Source organism: Mustela nivalis, assembly GCF_964662115.1.
Source record: "Mustela nivalis genome assembly, chromosome: X".
Lineage (NCBI taxonomy): Eukaryota > Metazoa > Chordata > Mammalia > Carnivora > Mustelidae > Mustela > Mustela nivalis.
Genome location: NC_139040.1, coordinates 28,936,980 through 28,960,807, shown reverse-complemented (window position 1 = coordinate 28,960,807; position 23,828 = coordinate 28,936,980). Strand labels below are relative to the sequence as shown.

Here is a 23,828-nt window from a genome sequence, read left to right as displayed (position 1 = left end):
CATAAACACAGGCGCCTGCATTTTGCGTAGGCTGAGACTTTTGCTTACTAGGCGGACAGGAGAGGAGGCAGCTCACCGTGAGTGAAGGGGGGGACTCACCTGGTGGGCCGGACTGGGAAGGACAGCTGGAACCCTTGAGTTGTTACATAAAGCTCCCTTGGGTTGAATTTCCCAGCGCAAGTAGAACCCGATGCCTTATACCCTGCGGAATTTGGGCTACTTGGCTAAAACCAATGTACAGGTAGGAGGGAAATGAGCGTCGTCGGGGCAACGGAAGTGAGTGGGGAGGTTAGTGAGGAGGCCAAGGTAGCCTCAGTTTCGATCCTTCCTGCCTTGGGGGATGGGGAGCTCATGAAGCGAGGACACCGTGGAGTCCAATGTTTGCTAGAGTCCCGTTTCTCCCTGCTCAGCCCTCACAGCCTCCTCAGGGCCATCTGGCCAGAGCGAAGCCCTCGTCATGTCTGACCACAAGGAATATTTCCTAAGCTTCCTAACTGGACAGCTACCCAACAAGGGCACAACTTGGAGGGATTAAAATAAAATCCTATCCCTCTTTTCCCTCTCTCTTCTATCAGCCTTGGAGTAAAAAGGAGCAACAGCTTTCAAACGCAAAGTTACATATATAGTCCTATTTAGAAATGACCCGAATGGGGAAGTCATTTAGAAGAAAGTCTAGAAAAGTCATCTGCGATGTGGGCCCTTTTTCAATCTGAGAAGATCCTAAGGAAGCTCTGGCTCTTTTTTGGTGGCGGGGAAGAGTGGGGTAGGTCTGTCCTTCTGGAAGTTTTATCGTCAGAGCTGGTGTGCGGTTTTGCTGATTGCTTTCTATTTATCTAGGAATGCAAGCAAGGTGTTCCCTCATCCTCTTGGCTTTCCTGGGTAAAGACTGGTATTTCCTCCTATGAGACTAGAAGGGCGGGGCGCCTGGGTGGCTCAGTGGGTTAAAGCCTCTGTCTTCAGCTCAGGTCATGATCCTAGACTCCTGGGATCGAGCCCAGGGTCCTGGGACTGAGCACCGCATTGGGCTCTCTGCTCAGCAAGGATCCTGCTCCCCTCCACCACCCCCCTGCCCCGCCTGCCTCTCTGCCTACTTGTGATCTCTGTCAAATACATAAATAAAATCTTAAAAAAAAAAAAAAAAGAAACTAGAAGGGAATGAAAGTTGGTGAACAAAAGAAAGCTCAATTCAAGCACACCACTGAAATTCCAGAAGGAAACAGTTTACCTAAAAACACATCACTTGGGGCGCCTGGGTGGCTCAGTTGGTTGAGTGTCTGACTCTTGGTCATGATCTTGGGATCCTGGGACTGAGCCCCACATGGGTTCTGCTCTCAGTGCGGAATCTGCTGGAGATTCTCTCTCTTCCTCTCCCTCCCCTTCTGCTCTTCCCCCTGCCCAGGTGCCCTCTCTCTCTTTCTCTCTCTCTCTAAAATATATAGTCTTTAAAAGAAATTTAAAAACCCACATCACTCAAAACCCACACCACCCGACTCTGAAGTCTCCAATGAGAAAACACAGAGACCGCTCAAATCTAGAAAAAGAACCAGGAGAGGTATGAGAAGTGTCCCAGCAGCTCCTGGAGTGGGGAGCAATTTAATAATTAAATTATTAGAGAGTTTACTCTCTAGAGACTCCTTCTGAGTCATGATTAAGGAGCCCGTAATTTAAATTGGTAAAAAAAAATAAGTGTCCTAAAATAACTGGGGGAAAAGATCTATGCTGGGGTCAGATTTATAGCTTCCCCCAAAGAATTCTTCAAGCCAATCTAGAGTCAGACAGACTCCAAAGACAAGGGACGGGCAATGGCAAGAACTTTCCCCCAAAGGATGATGTTTGTATTGGATATATAAATCGGATGACATACGTGAAGACCTCAGCACCACAGCTGGTGCGGAACAAGGACTCAAGGAATGGGAGCTGTTATTAAAAAGAGGAGGCTTCCACAAATCCCTGCCAGTAGTGTAGGTTTGGGTTAGGGACCCTGTTTCTGGGTTTCCACAGCACTCTGGGTAATTGTCTATTTATTTTTTGTCTCCACTGCTGTCCCCTGACCATTCCCCATTCAAGTCCCTGATTTCTTTTTTTTTTTTTTACAGTTTTATTTATCTATATTTGTGAGAGAGGAAAGAGAGAACAAGAGTACGAGCAGGGGGAGAGGCAAAGGCAGGGGGTGAGCTGAGCAGGGAGCCCGATGTGGGACTCGATCCCAGGACCCCGGGATCATGACCCAAGCCAAAGGCAGACACTTAACCAACTGAGCCACCCGGATGCCCCTTAAGTCCCTGATTTCTTAATGCAATCAATCTTTATATCCACAGCTCTTAGCACAGTGCCTGCACATGGGAGCAGAGTAAACAGTGACGGGACTGAAGCCAACAGCCCAAGTCACCATTGGCATTGTCAATCTTGTTTTCATCCCTGGGGTAGTGTCTGAATGAGGAACAATGGACAGAGAAATGTCTCCATACCCTATAGACAGGCTTCCTATCTTAGAGTGTACAAGGACCATCACCAGGGGGATGATTGTTCCTACTTTGGAGTTCATTAGAAAGTGAAAATTCCTAAAATCTGACAGCTTCTGGGGCTGGACCTATGTATCTGTGGCCCTTCCATCCCAGGATGACCTTTTCTTTCCTAAAGTAAGTTCTATGCCCAACGTGGGACTTGAACTCAGATCCTGAGATCAAGAGTTGTGTGCTCCACCAACTAAGCCAGCCAGGTACCCCCCGGGGATGACTTTTTATTACTTTTTACTCCTGTGTTAATTTCAGCATCCCTGCATCCTCTCTCTCTCTTTTAAAGATTTTCTTTATTTGAGAGAGAGAACACACACAAGAGAGAGCATGAGGGGGTTGCAGAGGGAAAAGGAGAAGCAGATCCCCTGCTGAGCTGGGAGTCTAACCCCAGGACCCTGGGATCACGACCTGAGCTGAAGGCAGATGCTTAACTGACTGAGCCACCCAGGGGTCCCATCCCTGCAGTCTCTTAAAGGACTCCTTTTGCCTCTGTCACTGCTGAAATTATCTATGGCTTTTTTGAACAGATTTGTGTTTCCCAGTCTATACCTATTTGGGGAATGAGTTCCCTCTGTTGTCTACCTGTAAATACCGTAGGCTTTAGAACAAGTTCCAGCACTATTTGTTCCCAAGCTTTGATGGACACCTCCTTGTTCTGGTTCTGCATTTTATAAGAGTGAACAAGTCCATGGTCACATGTATTACTGTTGCAATATACCGGCCTAGACCTCCATGCACAGCATCGGAGCTGAACAAAAGGGCACTGTCTTCAACAAAACGGGGCTTTCCAGGTTCAATTATTTTGTGAATCTAAAGCTGAAATTAGGTTGCCCAAGAGCTTTGTGTTTGTAAACTGGCTGGCTAATTGGAAGTATCCCCAAACAGTCGTGCCTTTATGTCCCCTTGGAGCACCCAGGGGCCCTTCGGAGAAGCAAATTCATTATGGGCTCCTCTCCTTTCAAAGGTTATTTCCTTTGGTTCTCAAATTTTCAATTAACCAGATTTCCGTGTAATCCCGCTCTTCTATGGTCAAGGGTTGACGATCACTGTAAATGTTGAAAAGACCATTTTGCTTGTTTCCTTGAAGTGCCTAGCCCAGTGCTCGGCACACAATGAAGGCCTTTTAATTAAGTGTCTTTCTTGGTTCTATTTCTCTGTGCTTCGTCTCAGCTCAAAAGGAAAAGGGAAAGTGCAAATTTGGTAACTCTATTTCGGATCTCTGAGATAATAAGGCAAAAAAGGGGAGAAGGGTTTGTTATTAAAAAAAAAAAAAAAAACAAAACCTTTCTCTGTATAGTCCTAGTTAAGGAAGTCTGGAGGAAAACCAGGGAATTGTTCCTTATTACAGATGCTATTCAATCCATTGGCCAGAGTCTGTTGTGTTAAAGAGCAGGACTAGACCTCTCTCAGTGGCAGAAGAATGGGAAAAGCCACAGTTGGGCAGGGGTCCCTACTGATGTACTAATGAGTGACGTCCTCTCCTGGGTGCCAGTCAAGGCGCTCTGGGACACCTCGATCCTTGCTCCTTCTCTCCCATCTCTCTGTTTCCTGTGTTTTTCCCACCCTCCCCATCTCTCCTATCTTGCCTTGCTGTTGTCCGTAAGCTGATCACTAGTCCCCACAGGCTGCTGATGGCTGTCGGGCTGAGGGCCTAGCTACTTTGTCCATGGTAGGGAGGTTCCGTAATCAGGGAGAGAACAAGGCAGCACGAACAGCAGCAAGAGTCACGGAGAGTTCTTTTTCTCTCAAAGCATACCTGAAAGTCATAAGCAGAATATGGCGGCAGGTGGGGAGGGCTGTGGTAGTAGGTATTGTACGACGCCACTTGAGGACGAGCATAGTAAGAAACCGTCGGATGGGCATTTTCAACGGAACAGTTCAGCGCCGGCAGAGTAGGGTTCTGTAGAAGAACACAGATGCGAAACAACATAAACGTTCATCACCGGGAGACAGTGTTAAATAATAAGAAGAATAGAAAGCCACCCGCAAAACCAAGGAGGCAATAAAGAGATCAGGGGTGGCCAGGGGGTGTGTTGGGGGAGGGGTGCGGAGAGTGTGGAGGGCTTTTAGGGCAGTGAAACTACTCTATGATAGTATAATGATGGATATGTGTCATTATACTTTTGTCCAAACCCGCAGAATTACAACATCAAGAGTGAGCCCTAAGGTAAACTATGGCCTTTGGAGGATAATGACTTGTCGATGTAGGTTCATCCTTGATAATAAATGTACCACTCTGCTGGGGATGTGGTTGATGGGCGAGGCTACGTGTGGGGTGGCAGCACCGAGGCCATGGGAAATCTCCATACCTTCCTCTTAATTTTGCTGTGAACCTAAAAGAAGTCTTTAAAAAAACCGCAGTGAGGGCACCCGGGTGGCTCAGTGGGTTAAGCATCTGTCTTCGGCTCAGGTCATGATCCCAGGGTCCTGAAAGCAAGCCCCGTGCAGGGCTCCCTGTTCAGCAGGAAGTCTGCTTCTCTCTCTTCCTTACCCCCTACTCATGCTCTCTGTCTCTCTCAAATAAATAAATAAAATCTTGGGGGGAAAAAAATCCCACTATGTTACATAACATGATTCCTGACTTACATAAAAGCAAAGGCCCAAATAACTATGTATGTATGTACGTTTGTAAATGAAAAGAAATCAACCTGGGAAGATTCACAACAGACTGTCAACTGTGGTTATCTCTGCAGAGGGGAGCAGTATGAGGAGGTATATGGGGACCACTCATTTTTTTTTAAGATTTTATTTATTTATTTGACAGAGAGAGATCACAAGTAGGCAGAGAGGCAGGCAGAGAGAGGGGGAAGCAGGCTCCCCGCTGAGCAGAGAGCTCGACTCAGGGCTTGATCCCAAGACCCTGAGATCATGACCTGAGCTAAAGGCAGAGGCTTAACCCACTGAGCCACCTAGGTGCCCCATTTTTTTTAAGTAAGCTCCACAATGGGCATGGAGCCTCACTTGGGGCTTGAAGTCATGACCCTGAGATCCAGACCTGAGCTGAGATAAGAGTTCGACCATTAACTGACTAAGCCATGTAGGTGGTCTTCTTTTTTTTTTTTTTAATATGTATTACTGGCGTCATTTTCCCCCAAAATTAATATTTTGAAAAATTCAAACCTATAGAAAAGTTGAAATCAATTAAAAAAGAAAGACAAAAGAATAAGACCCAAAATACACGCTAAAGGAAGTGACCACTGACTATTAGTTCCCAAACACAGCTGTCCCAAGCAGGCCCTTATGAGTGTGCCACATAGGTCAAGGTGTAGGGTCCATGTTTTTCTGATTTTCCGTGTCGTTAATACTGCCGCCATATGTGTGGGTAACCAAGAGCTGTCTGCAAAACCAATGGGTCTCGATTCTCGGTACTTATCTACTGCACATTAGCGGAGAGCAGAAGCTTCCTCCGGAGTGATGAAAACGTGTGGGCAGGTTTGGCAATGGCTACAGGCAGCCACGTTGGGAGTGTTGGCAGAGGAAGCTTCCTTATAGCAAGTTTCAACACAGTTCTGCTGCTCTCTTCCTTGGAGTGGGTTACTGTTTACATCTCCCGGAGGTTTGAAGAGCTACAAACGTCAGGCATTACAATGCAGCTCCCAGACAAGAAGAGAAATGTTTGTCAGCCCCTCCCACGTGTGGGAGAGGGCTGAGATTCTTGACCATTCCAAGGGCTGGCTCGCTTTATAGAGAAAGAGTGCTCAGAAACACCCTTACCTCTCCACCAGAATGCTAAGAAGAAATTTCATCCCCAAAGAAGTCCCAGAAAGCATGTTCCCTTGGCCTTCTGTCAATTAAAAGCACACCCTCCAGCTCTTGCCAAATGAAACCAGTTCTTCTATGCAAATAAACTAAACCTAGCCAGAGAGAAACAATCATGCAATGTAAACTCTATCTATAAAAATGTCTGTGTGTTCAGCGAGGCCAGGGACGGCGGGGTGGCAAGAGGGAGGCGAGATCATCTTTGGAAGGAAGATGACTGTTACAGAGACAGCAGCACAAGGGAAAGACTGAGTGAGCACAGGAAAGGCACAAGAGAGAGGAGAGTCAAGGGTAGAGAGTGTAGACAGAAAGGACAGGGCAAGAGAGGCCTGGGGAGCAAAGACAGGTACACGGTTGGGCAGGGAAGGAGCCGAAGAGATGGCTCCAAGTAAGTGTCTTGTGAGGCCTTACACTGCTAACTGTGATTTTATGACAGATCTGGTCTCTGTGTCTATTTGTGTATGCGTACAGCAGTGTGTGTATTTCTGTTAGAACTCGGGGGTCCTGGGGGATGGGGGGCTGGATGGCTCAGTCGGAGAAGCAGCTGCCTTCGGCTCAGGTCATGACCCTGGAGTCCCTGGCTCAAGCCCCACATCAGGCTCTCCACTCACCAGCCAGTCTGCTTCTCCCTCTGACCCTCCTCCGCCTCGTGCTCTCTCTCTCTCTCTTTCTCTCTCTCAAATAAATAAATAAATAAAATCTAAAAGAAAAATCTCTGGGGCTCCGAGGTTATGAGACTCCCCATTACTGATCAGTCGCATTCTGAGCTTCAGGGAAACAAGAGGTTACGAGGCGGCCCAGGAAATGGTGAAGGCGGTCTTGCCTGGACGAGACATTGTGGACTTTGCAAAGCGTGCCACTTTTATGCCTCCCACTTTCCTCCAAACCAGAGACACCGATGAGGAGAAAACGGCAAGATACAGTCACCTTTTAAAGACCCATCTCAACTTCTATCTTGGGTCAAAAGACACTTCATCAAATATTTCTCAAAGATCCTCTTCCCCAAGCCTCCTCTGGTAAGGGAATGAGGACATCCATCTGCGTCCCTCTCAGGAGGGCACATTCTGGAAGCGGCAGCTCCTAGCTGATCCTCCTGACAGCTGCCAGCTCCCAGCCCTTGGCTCCGGTCCTCACTCCCTAGGAATGGCTTTCACTCGCCAGCCCCCAGTGGGCCTCCCTGCAGATCCCTGGGCCTGCTGCTCAGTGGGGAGGCACACCGCAAGTCCCCAACCGTGTTTGGACCCAGGCCAAGGACTGTATTTAGGCTCACCTGGTTGATGTTCCAGGATGGCCTACACCACGTCTCATTTTAGTAAAGCCATCGAACGAAGGGCTCTGTCTTGGCCCCCATCTTTCACTCCCAAGAAGGAGCCCTTCGTTTGATTGAGCCCTCTCCCATCTCAGGAATTGAATTCTTTGCCCCTGATCTTTGCTCTGGTCTTTGGTTTTCCCCACTGGTCCTTGACCAAGTTCCCAGGCCCGATATTTGTACTTCCCTGGCCCTCCGCCCCCTTCCCTCCTAAGGAAGCTCCGGACAGCTGGAAACAACTCGCTTTCAACTGTTCTAAATTAAAGCAGCTAAACAAAGGAGGTAATGTGTGTTAAAACACTTGTAGAACCGGAAAGGGATGTCCAAACGTTGGCCTGGGCAGCTGGGGTACAGTAGAAAAAGCAAAGGCTCTGGCATTGGACAAAGCTGGGCTCCATTCCCAGCTCTGCTGTTTAGTTCTGGGTAAGTCACTTGACCTCTGTTGGCCCATTTCCTCATCTGTTAAATACTTACCTCATCAGGTAGTAAGAGTGAGGAGAAGTAAAGAAAGTAATCGTGCAAAAACTCTTTGTATCGAGTAAAGGACCATCACTGCTACCTCTCAGGACAGACCCTCAACAAATCCCTTTTCCCCCTAAAGATCAAAAGTCACAGTGAAATGAAGATTCCAGAAATAAATCTGTACATTGAAGGTCAACCGATTCCTTGCAGGAGCCCCATGGAGGCTGCTGAGTAGCCGCCACCCACTGCATTTGAGCCTCAGGGCAGCTCAGCTGCCCAGGTCTGAAAGCACTAGGAACCTTCCAGAGAACCCTTAACACCCATCACGCTGTCCTATCTCCCCAACTCGCCAACCCCAGTGCTTCTCCTCCAGCCAGACTGGATCACATTCTACATGGCACCTCAGCTTTCACCCATCCCCTTGGGGAAAGTCTCCAAGAACATGGGGTATTCTTTGCTCAACCCAGAAACAGCTTTCCTGAAAGCCCTCTCACCCCAAAGCTCCCTCAGGCCCAGACCTACAAGACTGCCTCCCTCCGAGGGTCCCACCTATGCTGATGTGTCCCCCACCCCTTAATGCTTCAGCTTGCCCTGGCGTGGGGAGGGGTGTAGGAATGAGAAATGTGTGTATGAGGGGTGCCTGGGTGGTTCAATCAGTTGAGGTCCTGTCTCTGGGTTTCAGCTCAGGTTGTGACAGGGTCATGAGATCGAGCCCTGCAGCGGGCTCTGCGCTGGGCGTAGAGTCTGCTTGAGATTCTCTGTCTCCCTCTCCCTCCTCCCCACCACAACCCCCACTCTCTCTCTCTCTCCCTAAAAAAATAAAAAGTGGGGAAAAAAAGGGGAAATGCGTATGTGAGAGAGGGAGAGGGAAAAAAGACAGACAGACAGACAGACAGACTGGATGTGAGCAAGGAAGGAATTCTCCTGACTTGGAGTCAGGAGCAGGAACATTCAACTTCCTGACAACCTGGTCCAGCTCTAGAGTGTTTTCTTTCCCCTTGTCTTACCCGCCTTTCACTTTCCATTGCTGAGCCTTTGACCGTCCAAGGTGACCGTCCAAGGTCAAATTACAAACTGCCTTTCAGGTTCCTATTCCTCAGGGAGCCCAAAATGGGACAGAAACAGCCCAGGGCTTAGGGGCTATCTGCCTCATTTCCGGGGTCAAAGGAAAACCTCTTTGAGGTACAAAATAATTCCCTAAACACAAGTGGGACCCCTCTAGAGTGGTGGTGCTCAGTCCTGGCTACAGAAAAGAACCACCTGGGGGAACTTTTAAAAAAATATTGATGACAGGTCCTCAATTTAGACCCATTAAATTAGAAGCTCTGGAGGAGGGGTCCAGGCATCTGGGCTCTTTTAAGCACCTCAGGGGATTCTACTCTAACAGGAAGCCAGGTTGACAACTGTAGCACTAAAGCTATTATCCCCATAATCAGAGGTCAAGGTTTGTTAAATGAGCAAAGAAATGCTTTAAAATGCTTTAAAAGCAAAGGAAGGAAGAAGCCCATTATTATAGGGCACTTACTTCCTAGGGGCTGAGTCCTCCTACACTTTTGTATGGTGTATGCGTGTGCATGCACGCACACACACACACACGCATGCATAAATATGGCGAGAGGTTGAGAGGGAAGATCGGGAACTCAGGGAGGTTGAGGCTGAGGGCAAGACTGCGCAAGCAGCTTAGCCCAGGGCTGGCACACATGATCTTTCTGGAGAAACTCCAGGGTGAAATTCCTGGGGAGGGGGAGACTAGCATTACTCTTACCTGAGCTAAACAAAACAAAACAAAACAAAAAACCCCTCTTTTCTTCCATCTCTCCCCAGTCTGTTAAGGGAAAAACTACCCAGGAAAGGTTTCCTGCTAACAGTGTGTATTTGTGTGTGGCGGGGCGGGGCAGCACGAAAGGCTATGTTTACATAACCAGCGTGAACGGGAGAATTGAGGCCACCAGCTCCTCAACCCCGCCCCCAGAACGTGCCTCAAGAACACGGGCAACTCATGTTAACAAGAAATGTTTGCACACTAACGACATTGCCTGGCTCCTTCAACTTGAGTTGTTTGAAGGCGTCTATATTCTTAAAGTTCCCCATCACCTCCAGCCTCCTAGCTTCTACCTTGGCCCCCACCAGGGGCCTCTGGAATGGGAAGGCACTTCCTTCCTTACCATGTCCTTAAAGCCTCCAAGGACCGCAGCCGTGATGATGCCCAGGAACAGGCCGACGATGTTGAGGATGGTGGCAGACCAGAGCAGATGGTAGAGGTGAATGATGTCTTGGCAGCTGCTGACGTCAATGTACTCGTAGTACCCACCGGTGATCTCCACGCGGCTGGACGGGGAGAGGCACACATCAGTCAGTCCCAGGGGAGCAGGCTGTCTCTCTCTCTCTCTCTCTCTCCCACACACAACCCCCCCCCCCCAGGGCTCTGGCTATCAAGCAGCTCAGCAAAAAGACAGGTGAGCAGGTGGGGAGCTCTGGTGAGGGACAGCACAGCCATGAATGTGCTGGGGGAGCGAGGCGCTATGATAAAATGTGACTGCTGTTTATCCAAAAGATAAATGAAAAACAAAACAAAACAAAACCTCCTACTGACCAGAGAAACCCTTGTCACCATCACTAACAGAACATGTATGCATATCTATCATCACAGATGTCGATCAGATCCATGATTTTGAAAAATGATACAATTATAATAGCAAAAAGGGCTACAGTGCTCAGTCTTAGATAGCATAAGTGGGCACTTGGTCCGTGCCAGGCCCAGTGCTAAGCATTTTACGTATGTGAATTCATGAAATCTGTGCTGTTGAATATGGTAGCTACTGCTCGTGGCACTGTTTAATTAAATTAATTAAAATGAAGTAAAACAAAAAATTCCGTTTTCAGGCTCACCAGCCGCATTTCAAAGTGCTCAAAAGCCGCACTCCTAAGAGCCACACTGGAGCAGAAAAGTTCTATTAGCACGGCAAATCCTTACGCTAGTCTATGAGGTGAGTCCTATCACCATTCCCATTTTCCAGATGAAGAAACTGAATCACAGAGAGGTTAGGGGCTTGCCCAAGTCATAAGTAGAAAAGCTGGCATCTGAATTCAGGCTTCAAAGGTTTCCCCATTTCCTCTTTCAAAATAAAACAGCAACAAATACAAAAACATCGTCCCAGGAAAAAACTGAAGACAAGCTGCTGCCCAAAACCTGAATCTCACCCCCAGGTCCTCCCCGCCCGGCCACCATCTCTTACGTGACTTGCTGTGAACTGAATTGTGTCCCCTTCCAACATTGGCAAGTCGAAGCCCTAGCTCCCACTATGATTGCAATCCGACACAGACAGGGTTTTTAGGAAGTAATTGAGGTTAAATGAGGTCAGAAGGGTGGAGCCCTAATCCGATAGGATTGATGGCTTTATAGAAAGTGGAAGAGAGAGAAAGAGAGAGAGGAAGAGCTCTCCATCTGTACCCACCGAGGAAAGGCCAGGTGAGGACACAATGGGGGATGGGGAAGTTAGGTGTCTGCAAGCCAGGAAGAGAGACGTCCCCAGGCCCCGCCATGTGGGCACCCTGATCTCAGACTTGCAACCTCCAGAACTCCGAGCAAATGAATGTCTCTTGTTGAAGCCACCCCGACTATGGTATTTACCACGGCAGCCCAGCCCGAGCTGCCTGACAGGTTTACCCTCCTTGGATTGCTAGTCTCCAGCACTTACTCGTTCCTGTCTATCTCTTGGACCTGAATGGAAGCTCTAGGGCAGGGACTCCCGGTTTGTTTAGCTCGGTTTTGTTCACTAACGTTCCTGACATGTAGCTGGGGCTACATAAACACTTGTTGAGCTGATTCACTGAAAGTTCCTGTCTTCTTGGATGTTGCAAACTAGCTTACAACTTGGCCTGGGAATCGTTAACGAATCTCCAGTATTGTGCCTCTTAAAAAAATTGAAGGTTAACCTCCAAAGGGAGGGATTGTTCATGCCAGAAAAGACTTTTCAGCATCACAGATGATTTTATCTTAGGATTCTTTACTATCAGTGTTTTCAGTGTTTTTTCTGAGGACTTGCCATCTGCGCGGTTATGCATCAGAACCATCTGCGTTTATGTGTGTGTGTGAGTGCGCGCGCGCCTGCCTATGTGTGTCAGTGCATTATTTGTGTGTCTGTGCGCGCATATGTCTTGGAGAAAGAGATGCTTCAACATGCAGATTCCCAGGCCTGGCTCCAGTCCCACAGAATTGGGCAGAATGTCTTAGGGTGAGTCTCAGGGATCTGTGTTAATGAGCTCACTGATGTTTGAAACCCACTGTTTTATTTATTTTTTTTTTTTTAAGGAAACTCTACTCCCTACCTGGGTTCCAACTCTCAACCCAGAGAACAAGAGCCACACACTTCCCTGGACAAGAGCCTGCCAGGTGCCCTGAAACCCACTGTTTTAAATCGTAAGCTTCTATAGTAAGATTTTAAAGGTGTCTTCATTCATCAGAATTTGAACTGGATTTCAGTATGTTCAAGGGCAAAGCTGGAACCCACCCATAAGCAGGAAGAGATACACAGAAATCTTATTGCCTGAAGCTTAAAGACCTGTGACTCCCTGCGTACATCCATGAACACAGTAACTCCAAAGTGATTATTACTCATGGCAGGTAGGATATTTTGTTTTTGAGAGTATCAAATAAGAATACATATATCTAGCTATCATCAGAGATGTCGATCAAATCTACAATTCTGAAGAATAATGCAATTATAATATCAAAAAGGGCTATAGTCCTTACTATTACCTGGTTCTACTCTAAGCAGTTTGCAAACACTAACTCAGTCAATCTCTATAGTAACTCTATGTGGTAGGGGCTATGTTTTATCCCTGTTACATACAGATGAGAAAAATCAAGGCAGAGACAGAAATTAAGAGGTAGAGGTGAGATTTGAACTCGGACACTCTGGCCTTGAGTTTGTACTTAACCATGACATTTTGTTGCCTCTCAAAATCAAAACTGAGTGCCACTGACATAGAACACTGTGGAATTCTGTTACTCTATCATTATGAATTACAATCAAGCAAATCAGATTTATATTTCATGCTACGTTTTTTGGATATTACTTGCACGTATCTTTTCTTTTTCATTGAACCTAATACAAAACCACAAGCCATAACATTGGAAAGAAGACCTATTTCATTATCTTCTTGAAAAATTCTTGCTTCTGATATAAAATATGAACATATCCCGTATTTATTGGGATTTTAAGGCATTACTCTCAAGAGTATCACTTATTAATAGATTTATGCAGTGAAAAGAAAGATAGCTTACTGCCAAAAAGAGGCACAGACAGGACTGCCGAAAGGCAGGCCGGTGGGTAAGGGTGAGTGTGGGGTTGTCGGGGCCCAGGAGAGGCTGAAGAGTCAGCTTCTGACTTCCCCCAGGCTATCTTTGTCTACTTCCTAACACACGAAGGGCAGGCTGGGAGTACACACAGACAGGCAGTACTGCACAGAAGGCTCTAGAGTGGGACCACGTTTGGATCCCCCTCTTGTCGTTTATTGTCTGACCCTCAGCAACTTTCTTAACCTCTCCGAGCTTGGGGGATTTAATGAGAGAATGCACGAAAACACCACTCCAGCACCTAATAAGAGCCCCCGGCAAAATAAAATATGTAGCTGTTTTTCTTCCCCCGCTTCTAAGAGCCAGCCTCTGGCAATGAACCTTAGACTCTTGTTCTTAGAAGCATTGACACTTGAAAGGCGCAGACCACACCACCGTGATAGGTTAGTGGTTTGTTTAAAAATATTTAATAATTTTAGATACTATATGTTTGGTTCCAATTTGAGCAGGTTCAGCAGCTATTGAAGTATTTTTTACTTAACCATGAAGCGAAAGAACATTAATGCTTAGATCTGGTTCAGGGTTTAGCAAATGAATGTGGTTTGTTTCTCTGTGAGATTCCGGATTCCACTTAGTTCAGTCTCTAGACTGTAAGGCCCTCTCACCAGACCCTATCACTGCCCGATTAAGCTTCTTAGAACATTTTGAAAACTAAATTATTCGTTTAATCAAAATCCTCTGTGGCTCTCCATTCATTACCTTCCTGATAAAGAGTTCCAATTCCTCAGGCTGCCATAATCTGACTCTAGAAGGGAGTCCACCCTCCAGCTAGCCTGAGCCCCCAGGAGCCCCAGCCTGGCCATGCTGGCTACTTACTCCAAACCTATGCTCAGATTTCTGTCCCTGCATGGAGGGTGCTGCCTTCTGTTCTCTGCCTGTCCTAACCTCTCCCACTACTCGAAGATTGCATACCATCTCTCTAGTGTCTTCTACAAGGACTCCAGTGCCCCATTCATTGGCTTTTTCCCTGGACTCCCACAGCCTCAGACAGCACGTTCCTCTCAGTCTGGCACTTCGCAAATGACAGTAATTCAGTTAGTCATTGAATCCAATGTTTATTGAGGGCCCATTCAGTGCCAAGAGCTAGGCTGGGTGCAGAGGTTACAGTCAAGTTGGACATAACATCTCCACCTAAATTGTAACCTCTCGAGGGTGACGGTCTTCTCTTACACTTCTGTTGTGTCTCCCTCACGGCCTAGCACAGTAGTGGAAACATTCTAAGTCATCAATAAACACCTGGTGAATGAGTAACTGAGTTCAAAGACTGATGGCAGCATTGATCATGAGCTTGATTGCCCAATATAGGCTTTCACCCTCTTGCTCTCAACTTGCTGGGTGCGCGTGGAGAAACGGATAACCTCTCTGTGTTTCAGTCATCATTTAACAAAGGAGGAGGCAATAGACCTTGGATAAGGCAGCAGGACATCCTTCTACCCTTCCATAGGGACCTGGAACCTGCATGCAGGACTAAGCTGCCCTCCCCACAACCCCCACTGGTAAACTGAGTTCCAAAAGGGTCAAATTATGCTTTCTCCATACCTATTCTTCTCAAACAGTCCCTGGCACATATTTTAGTAGCTCTGTAAAAGTTTGTTGAAGGGAGGAATGAATGAAAGTAAGCTATCTCTTTCTGTTTTATTACCAGTGGAGACAGCTGACAGACTACCCCGTATCCCTCCATTTCCTTTAGGTGACGCATTGGCAACCAGTGATATTGACCTGACCTCTCGGAAGCTGAGCGAAGGGCTTTGAGGAGCTGCGTCCTAGAGAAAGCCACCTTCCTGCACAAGGCTAAATGGAATAATCTATGTTTGGTATTAAAACCTCACTGCCTTGACGTCAGAGAAGGTCTGTGGGTTTGAGGGGACAGTAGAAACTCTGTTTCCATAGCATTATACAAATGACTGCCTGATGTTTTTGTTCCCACTTTTTTTTTTTTCTTTCTTTCTTGGCCTCCTTTCCAGGAAATGGACTGGAGGAGCTGGCAATTGATTAAAAATAGGTTTCGTGTGAGGAAAACAAATACACACTCGGCAAAATTAAAGTCCCCACATCTCTCAGAATGCTTGTTGTTAGCTATATTTAGGCCTGGAGTTCAGGTCTCTTTGGCACTGACTGGAAAAAGCCTATGGACAAGGAAAAACTTTCCCCTCTATTGTAGGATCGTTGCCTCTTCAAATCTCGTGGCCCTAGTTTATGACCCCACTGAGACTGTTTCCCGATGGAAAGTTCAGGAAGTCTTTTCCTAGTGGCTTTGCCGTTGGAAACTTAGCACTGCCGACAGGGCCTTGACTGATGCCTGGGGCTGGTCTCCGGGCATCAGGTAGGTAAAAACCATTTCCAGGCTTGAAGATCTTTAGGGACAATATCCCTTGACCGCTCTTAGTTGCCTAGGCCAATATTTTATTTTACTAGTAAGGAAGGTGTTCTTCTTTTTGGTACTTTCCCAAAAATGTCACTCCTGTTTCATTAGGTCTTTACTAATGCCTGGTCCCGTGCTGGAGCCTGGGGATATAGAGAAGATGAAGTCATGTTCCCTGCCTCTAGAGAGCCCAGAGTTTAGCACCGCTCCTCATAAAATTCCTTCAGAGAATTTAAAGACCATCCTGGCCTACGTTGCTCTAAGAAAGTAAGAAAGTCAGTTATTATCAAGCTCAGATTGACAGGAAGATATACAGGGGCTCCACTTTCGGAAAAAAATTTCACCTGAGGACTCAGTTAAATGTAATTTAAAGTAGGGTTTAGTTTGTGCAAACCTTTTCCAGCAACACACCTAATTGCAAAGAGAAAGGTGTGTGCGCAAGGAATCACTTTGCAGCCCTCCCTGAGCTGGCCTCCCCTCTTTTCCGTCTCAGACCTGTGGTGCTGGCCAGCTCCCAAACCCTGCCCCGCCCCGCCCCCCCACCAACCCCAACCAGGAAGTGGGAAAAGAGGGGGAGCGGACCAGAGTGGGGGGAGCAGGGAGACCGTGAGAGAGAGGGAAGAAGGGGAGAGAAGGACAGCAGTGGGGCAAGGGGGGCAAGGGGAGGAAAAGGAAAGATAGCAGAATAACCCCAATTCCCGTGGGACCTATTTTACATTCCTTTGATCATTTTTGGAAGGATGAGCTCAGGAAGTACAATTATAGCCAGCCTCTCCATCACCGCTGCGAGGGACGGAAGTCCTTTGCAAGTGTTAGTTATTATTACAACATGAATAATTGAACCTCCCAGATAATCCCCAAACCTCATTTGAGTCTTTAAGTTTCTCTTCCTCCACCCGCCAAACCTTTTAACGAAATGAGGCTCGGGAAGGGGGGAGAGGGCTTGTGTGAGTCCCGCATGTCTCCTCCGTGCCTCTAGTCCGCCAGGTCTTGATTCTCAAACCAGAGTGACACCCCTGCCCCCGCCAATACCCAGAGGAGGGAGTGGGAGTGAGGAGGGGGGCTGCATCTATCTGATCCTTCTGGATCTAGCTCCAGCCAGGCCCCCTCTGCCAACTCCCTTCCTCTCTTCCCTCTCCAGGCCCTCAGAGCCCCATATTCCACATTCTAGCATTTGGTGGCTTATGGGGTCTGGCGTTGAGTCTAAATTGCTTACAGGGTCAAGTCCAAAGTCACTCCCATGGCCTGTGAGCTCTCTGTGGTCGCTTCCTACCCCTGCCAAACAGGGGGTCACAACTGCTGGGAATGCCCTCCCCACCTCTACCCCGTTTTGGTTTGTTTCCTAACTCCCTACTCATCCTTTAAACTTCAGTGCCCACATCACCTCCTCCTTGACACTGTCCCCCAGCAACTCTGAGTTCAGTCATTTGGGTAACCAGGGTCCCCAATGTGCCTACTAATCCCCACTCTACTTGTCACACTCTGGCATATGTAATCAGTTGTCCACACATCCCCACTAGTCTGTGAGCTCCTCAGTGGTAGACTCTGTATTCCTACCCCCTAAATGTGTTTTGAAAGAAGGAATAAGTGATATTTTTGCAATTAGAGGGCAGAGGCCAGGGTGGTTGTGACAAGATTAGCACCGAGTCTGCTCCTGCCACAGGGCCTTTGCACTTGCTGTTCCTGCTGTTTGAAATACTCTTTCCTCAGGTATCTACTTGGGTTGCCCTCTGCCTTCCTTCAGGTGTCTGCACAAATGTCCCCTTCTCAAAGAGACCTTCCCTGGCTACTCTGTCTCACATAGCACACAGGTTCGTCACCTTGTCACTATCTATCTACCACCCCTGGCTCATTTTTTTCTCAGACCCCTGATCAACCCTTGACATATATATTCACATGCTATCGGCTGTCTTCCCTAGTAAAATATCAGCTTCATCAGGGTAAGGACTTTTATTCTGTTTGCTACTGAATCAGCAGGGGCTAGAATAGGGCCAGCCCCAGAGAAGGCGCTCAGTAACTATTTGTTGAGGGCTGTTGAACTTGGACTTAAGACAGAACTGGATTTGAACCCCATCTCTACCATTTCGAGTTCTGTGTGACCTTGGGCCAGGTGTCTGCTTCCTCTGAGCCTCACTCCTCACTCCCCACATCTGTAAAATGGAGATGATCATCCTACATGCATCAGAGATCATCCTACATGCATCAGGACTAAATGAGATCAAATATTCCAAAGCACTTTGCACGGCGCCTGGCACAGGGGAGGCAAGTAACGCTTATTAGCCGAAATCTGTTGACAGATCAACATCTTGCATTTCTCTGATCTGGACAGCGGCGTGCCCTTGCATTCTGTCGGCCCACACCCCCTCTGCCTCCCTGCCCCTTAGAGTCCCCACTGGGGTCAGACTGTCATTCCTGGAGCCTGGCCGCCCAGTACGTACTTGCCACAGTTGTAGAGGTCGCAGCAGAAGCAGGTGTTGCCCCGGATACGAGGTGTGCAGAATCCTCGGCTGAGGTGAGGGCAGTTCACCTGAGGGCACACACAACAGTGAGGGGGCGGGCTGGCGGGGATGAGGACATGACCCTCCGGGACTGGAAATATGAGTTAGTGACTGATGGAGACGGCAAGGACGGTATGGACAGCTGTCCGATGAACACCCCCGCTCGGGAGAGGGATGGGGCTGGGTCCTGGGCTGTCTGAACTTGTGCCTGAGACAAGCCACCGAGGAGCCGGGGTCGATTCCAACCCCGGCCACCGCCCTCAGTGCCCCATCCCTAAGGTCAGAGATGCAGAGGAAGGAAGGGTGGATGGAAGGACAGATGGAAGAACAAATGACAGTAGGAAACAGGACAGGTGGGGACCGGGAGCCAGGGGATGGGGGCGGGGAGAAGGGGAGCACATGCAGGCTGAAGTACAATAGTACCTCTCTAGCTGCCTGGGTAAGGTTCCTCATAACCCTCGCGGAAGGAGAATTTTTGGTTGAGGAACTTATGACCTTATATAGGAAAAATAGGATTAGGGGGAGCAGGGTTACAAGCAAACCTATGGAAGTCATTATTAATATTTTCACAGTCACCAAGTTAACATAAGAAAGCGATCAGCACGAAATCGAGAGAACATCAATGACATTTTTACACATCTCGAGTTTGCAAACAATTTAAAAGATCAGTTTTTCCATTTACCATCTTTCAAGAACCTTTCCAGACTCCCTTCCCCATATGGATACAATGAAGTGCTTGTAAGCGGACACTTTTTTTTTTTTTTTTTTAAATATCTGGTCCTTCATGTAAATGCTCACTGCCTTTTTGGTAAGCTGTCAGCACACGCGCCTTTCTACTCCTCCCTTCGAACCCGAGGATAGTTAGAAAAAACGGTGAATTTGCAATGGCGGGGGGAAGGGCCGGGGAGGAGCAGGTGAAAGGCATTGCCATAAGAGAAGTATTTGCCCTGGTGCCTTGGGAGGAGGGCACCATTCCTTGGGCTCCATTCAGACAGTACTTTATGTCGAATGGCAGTTTCATGTTTGAGGGCTCTCTGGGTTGGGGGGCAATTATTATGTGTTCTCTGAGCAGGCAGTGGGTTGGGTCACTTTCTGAAAATGACCTGGAGCTGAGCTTCCCCTCACTGCCCACTGCCTCTGGTTCTGCGTGAGGCATGGAAGAAGGGAGAAGTTGCCATGCAAAGTGACCCAGACTTCTCAATGGCCCTCATTTGGCTTCCTGACTTGTCTTGTGTGTGGCACTCAGGCTCTGCCTCCCTAGTCCAGACGCTGGGCTTTAGTGGGGCTCCTGCTTTTCTTCCAGCTGGCCACCTAATCCAAGCGACAAAACCATCATCTGCAGAGCCGGGGGTGGGGCCTGCCTTGGGGCCTGAACTCAGCTGTCCCTCTTGGGATGGAAGCCACACACTGAGAAGCTGCCTGCTGGGGTCACGGGGGCAGCCTGTGGCCACAAAGCAAAGTAAATCTGATTAGGTCTCAGGAGGCTCCAACCTATGACCGTGGCCTCATTAGCACTTGTGCTCTGACCCACTGAGCAAATCAACTACAGACACCTAGTGGCAAGCCTTAGGCCTGTGAAAAGGAGTAAAAGAAAGGGGGGTTCCAGCAGAACAGAAGACCCTCCCAAAAGGTAAGGCACGTAGCCTCATTCGGGCTCACCTCCTCAGCCTCCTTCTGGGATGTCTTGGGGACATAGTGGCACCGGTTAGCGTAGAGTGGTTTCAGATCCTGGAAAGGGAAACAGCAAACCAAAGAGTTTGGGTTTTGGAAAACAAAGCAGCAAGTGCTCTGAATGGTAATAAAACATCTGAAAATGCGCACACGCGCGTGCACGCACACATGCACACGCACACGAGCAGGCACCGGGTTGGGTTAGTTTCTGAGCGGCTCATCTATGTAGCCCAAGAATCTGAGGATTAGAGACAAATGTTCTCGTAACTGCTTTCCACCGGGCCACTTGGTTAATGAGAAGTTAGGAAATTGAGTGAGAAATCAGTTCCTTGAAATTTTCTGTCTGGTTTTCTTTTATTTCTAGTCTCCATCTTCCTGCCCAGAGTCCCCAGGGAACAAGATGCAGCACTCCTGCAACATGGGATTCCCAAAAGGAGGGAGCCCGGCTCCCAAGATGAGGTCTCATTATCACCTGAGCTCAGGAAGCAAGCCCCAGAGGGCTGAGCAGCTGCTGAGACTGCTGTAGATTCTAACTCAGCTGAACTATGAGCCATTTTCACTCAACTACACAGATTAGATGAAGACTGTGACCTCTGAAAATACCGCGAAAGCCCAGAAGACTGACATGGGGCTCAAGGACAGTTGACTCCTGGCTTGGCCAGCTTCCTGGTGAGGGAGCTCTCCGGCATGGGGGTTGGGGTTGATCAGATAGACACGATCCAGCGCTGCCTGGGAACTTGCAGGCAGGGGATGCTGTTCACTTTTGGGGTGATGCTAAACATCCCCCAAGGGGTAGGGGGCTTTGGCCACAAGCAGGCTAGGATGGGACAAGCAGTTTCTGCAAAGTGACCTGTAGAGTTTGGCCAAAGCACCCTCCCTCCTGTCCCCACTTCTCTCACCAATTTTAATAACCCTGGCGGTTGCTTTTCCCCACACATGATTTGCCATCTCCTGTTCCTGGTACCCCAGGGCCTCCAGCCTCCCAGCCTCCCAGCCTGCAGCCCCACCAAGGACCCAGGACTTTCCATCAGCAGCTTCTACGTGAACCCTCCTGTCTGTCCAGCGTTGGTTTAGGCTGGAGTCAGGCTGGAAAGGAATGAAGGTTCTCGTGCTCGTACACAGCAAGGTTTACTTTCCATGCTTGGGAAGTAGCAGAGGCCCTTATTATCTTGAGAAAGGGGAAGCTTGATGTGCTGGTCACAGCCCTCCTGACCTTCCGGTTCTGCAGAAAGTGTTCAGCCACCAACTAAATGAAGACAGACACGTTCACACGTGATGGTTGCCCACGTGCCGCACTGGGACCCCCATCGGGAGGTAGGAAAAAGTCACTCAGCTCAGGCTCGGCAACCTTTTTAATCTGAAGGGCTACCAATCCCTGAGTGAAGAGACAGAAATGAAAATTGCTTCATGAGCAATAGTGAGTGGCTACTCTGTGCCAGGCCCCCTCAGGGCGGTTCCCACCCATCATTTCGTTTGGCACTCAGACGAAGCCTGAGAGGGAGGTTGCTGTGACACAAAAAGGTAAAGTAACTTTCCCAGCTGGCTAATGGCTGTGTTATCGGGAGGGCAAGGGAAGGAAAATAGGAGACGAGAAAGAGAGAAGGAACAAGACACATTTAGAGGGGTGTGTAAGAAGGGTAGGTCCTGAGAGGAAATGCACACGCCCCCCCCCCCAAGCCAAAGAACAGGGCAAGATGGCACTGAAGGACTCCAACAACTGAAAAAGCTGGCTTAGGGGCGCCTTGGCCATCACAGCAGCCAGAGCATGCAACTCTTGAACTCGGGTTGTAAGTTCGAGCCCTATGTTGGATGTAGAGATTACTTTAAAATAAAATCTTTAAAAAAATACATTATTTATTAAAAAAAAAAGAAAAAGAAAAAGAAAAAGAAAAGGCTGGCTTTAGCCCACCCAAGCAGTGCTAGGGTCCAAAAGTGCCTTTCATTAAACTGGCCAATAGATATCATCATCTGTCAATCAAAACCTTCTTCCTCAAAACTCCCTGGGTGTCCGTGAGTACTAGCAGATATCAAAGGACAGATACAGCATAAGCAGGAAGGTTCATCCAGCCTTACCCCAAATCTCTGAGTCCAAAGCCCTACTGCAGGCCACTAACTCTAGGAAGTACTGAGGGCCTGGAGTCAGAGACAGGTAGGCGGTCATTAGAGGAAACCTCCAGTAAATATAACTGGAATTTTCCCCATTGCCTCGGACAGAGGCCAGTGATCAAAAATACATGAGGAGGATCAAGGACATGCAAGTCAAAACCACAAGGAGGTACCACGTCCTTCCCACCAGGATGGCTAGAATTAAACAGTCAGATAGTAAGAGTTGGCAAGGATGAGCAGAAATTGGAACTCTTGTACATACGCTTCTGGCAGGGATGCAAAATGGTGTGGCTATTTTGGAAAACTGTCTGGTAGGTCCTCAAAAGGGTAAACATAGTTACCCTATGACCCAGCAATTCCATTACCAGGCATATACCCAAGGAAAACATGAGACCACACAGTACATGAATGCTTACAGCAGCACTATTGGTAAAAGCCACAAGTCAGAAACAACCTAAATGTCCACCAGTGAATGGACAAACCAAGTGTGGTATATCCATACAGTGGAATATTACCCAGCCGTAAAAAGAAATGAATCACATGGCGCAGTGCGATGAGCCCCAAGAATATCACACTCCGTGAAAAGAAGTCAGGTCGCAAAAGACCATAATATATATGATTCCATTAATATGAAAGGCTAATTAATGTAGGGAAATCTATAGAGAAGAAACAGTAGCCTAGTGGTTGCCTAGGGATGAGGGGAATGGGGCATAGGGAGGTGAGAGCCCAGACTATGGGGTGTTGAAAACCTAAAATTGATGTGGTGATGGTTTGCTTGTAACAGTGAAGATACTGAAACCTGTTGAATTGTACACTTTAAATGAGCAAATTATATGGGATGTGAACTATATCTCGATAAAGCTGTTTATTATTTTTTTTAAGATTTTATTTATTTGACAGGGAGATAGAGAGCACAAGCAGGAAGAGCAGCAGTCAGAGGGAGAAGGAGAAGCAGGCACCCCGCTGAGTGGGGCTCGATCCCAGGACCCTGGGATCATGACCTGAGCTGAAGGCAGATGCCTAACTGTCTGAGCCACCCAGGCGACCCAATAAAGCTGTTTAAAAAAATACACATCAGGAGTGGGAGGAGGAGGGAAAAGGAGGAAGCCATTTTAGCACATGATGCCGTCAAAATCTACTGCAGGCTTCTTGGCCACTAGGCCTCTGTTACCATGGAGACTGCCTCGGAGTGAATACTTCTTGTCAAATGGGGATAATAATGTCTGCCCTACATATCTCACAGGATTGCTGTGGGTCTCAAATGAGATAATAGATGGGAAGGCACACTGAAAAGCTAAATGCGCTCCACAAAAACAAGGCATTATTGTTACGAAAATGGCTCCTGTTGAATGCAACATAGCACCCACGCTGGGATTGGCTGTAAGCTCACTAAACGAATAGGTGTGTACTCAGAGGGTAAGATGCAGAAATGCTAAGACTTGTTATGTGAAGGTGGTAGGCTTGTGGATGTCACAAGTTCCCCACATGTCATTTTTCTTCTTTCTAAGAAGAAAAAGACGAAGAAGATGGCTGCCCTCAGCTAAGATCAGAAGGATTGGGTCTGATATCAGGGCCTACATTTAAATTCTTGACCCCGAAAAGAAAACTGGGCCAAGAGCCTCTCTCTCCCACCCCTGACTCTGCCCCCTGCCCAGAAATGACCTCCTGAGTCACCAGTTCAGAAACTCTTTGTGGGACAGCACTGACCGCATGAGTTCCTCTAATCCTGGCCAACGATGGCCATACGTTCATACGACCATACTCAGGCCACTGCCTCAGGACGACC

The 23,828-nt window shown here is 48.0% G+C and overlaps 1 protein-coding gene across 2 annotated transcripts in view; it reads right to left on the bottom strand.

Moving 5' to 3' along the window:
- Positions 1-23,828, bottom strand: part of TMEM255A (transmembrane protein 255A) — a 49,371-nt gene that overhangs the window by 5,555 nt on the left and 19,988 nt on the right. The window contains exons 5-9 of one of the 2 annotated variants that reach the window (XM_082716273.1): positions 19,925-19,993; positions 18,689-18,760; positions 18,206-18,294; positions 10,212-10,374; positions 4,273-4,416 (exon numbers count right to left, since the gene is read on the bottom strand). In XM_082716273.1, the coding sequence (XP_082572399.1) occupies positions 4,273-4,416; positions 10,212-10,374; positions 18,206-18,294; positions 18,689-18,760; positions 19,925-19,993 (537 nt within the window). The remainder of the gene's footprint in view (positions 1-4,272; positions 4,417-10,211; positions 10,375-18,205; positions 18,295-18,688; positions 18,761-19,924; positions 19,994-23,828) is intronic. The other variant, XM_082716274.1, reaches the window with a different exon arrangement.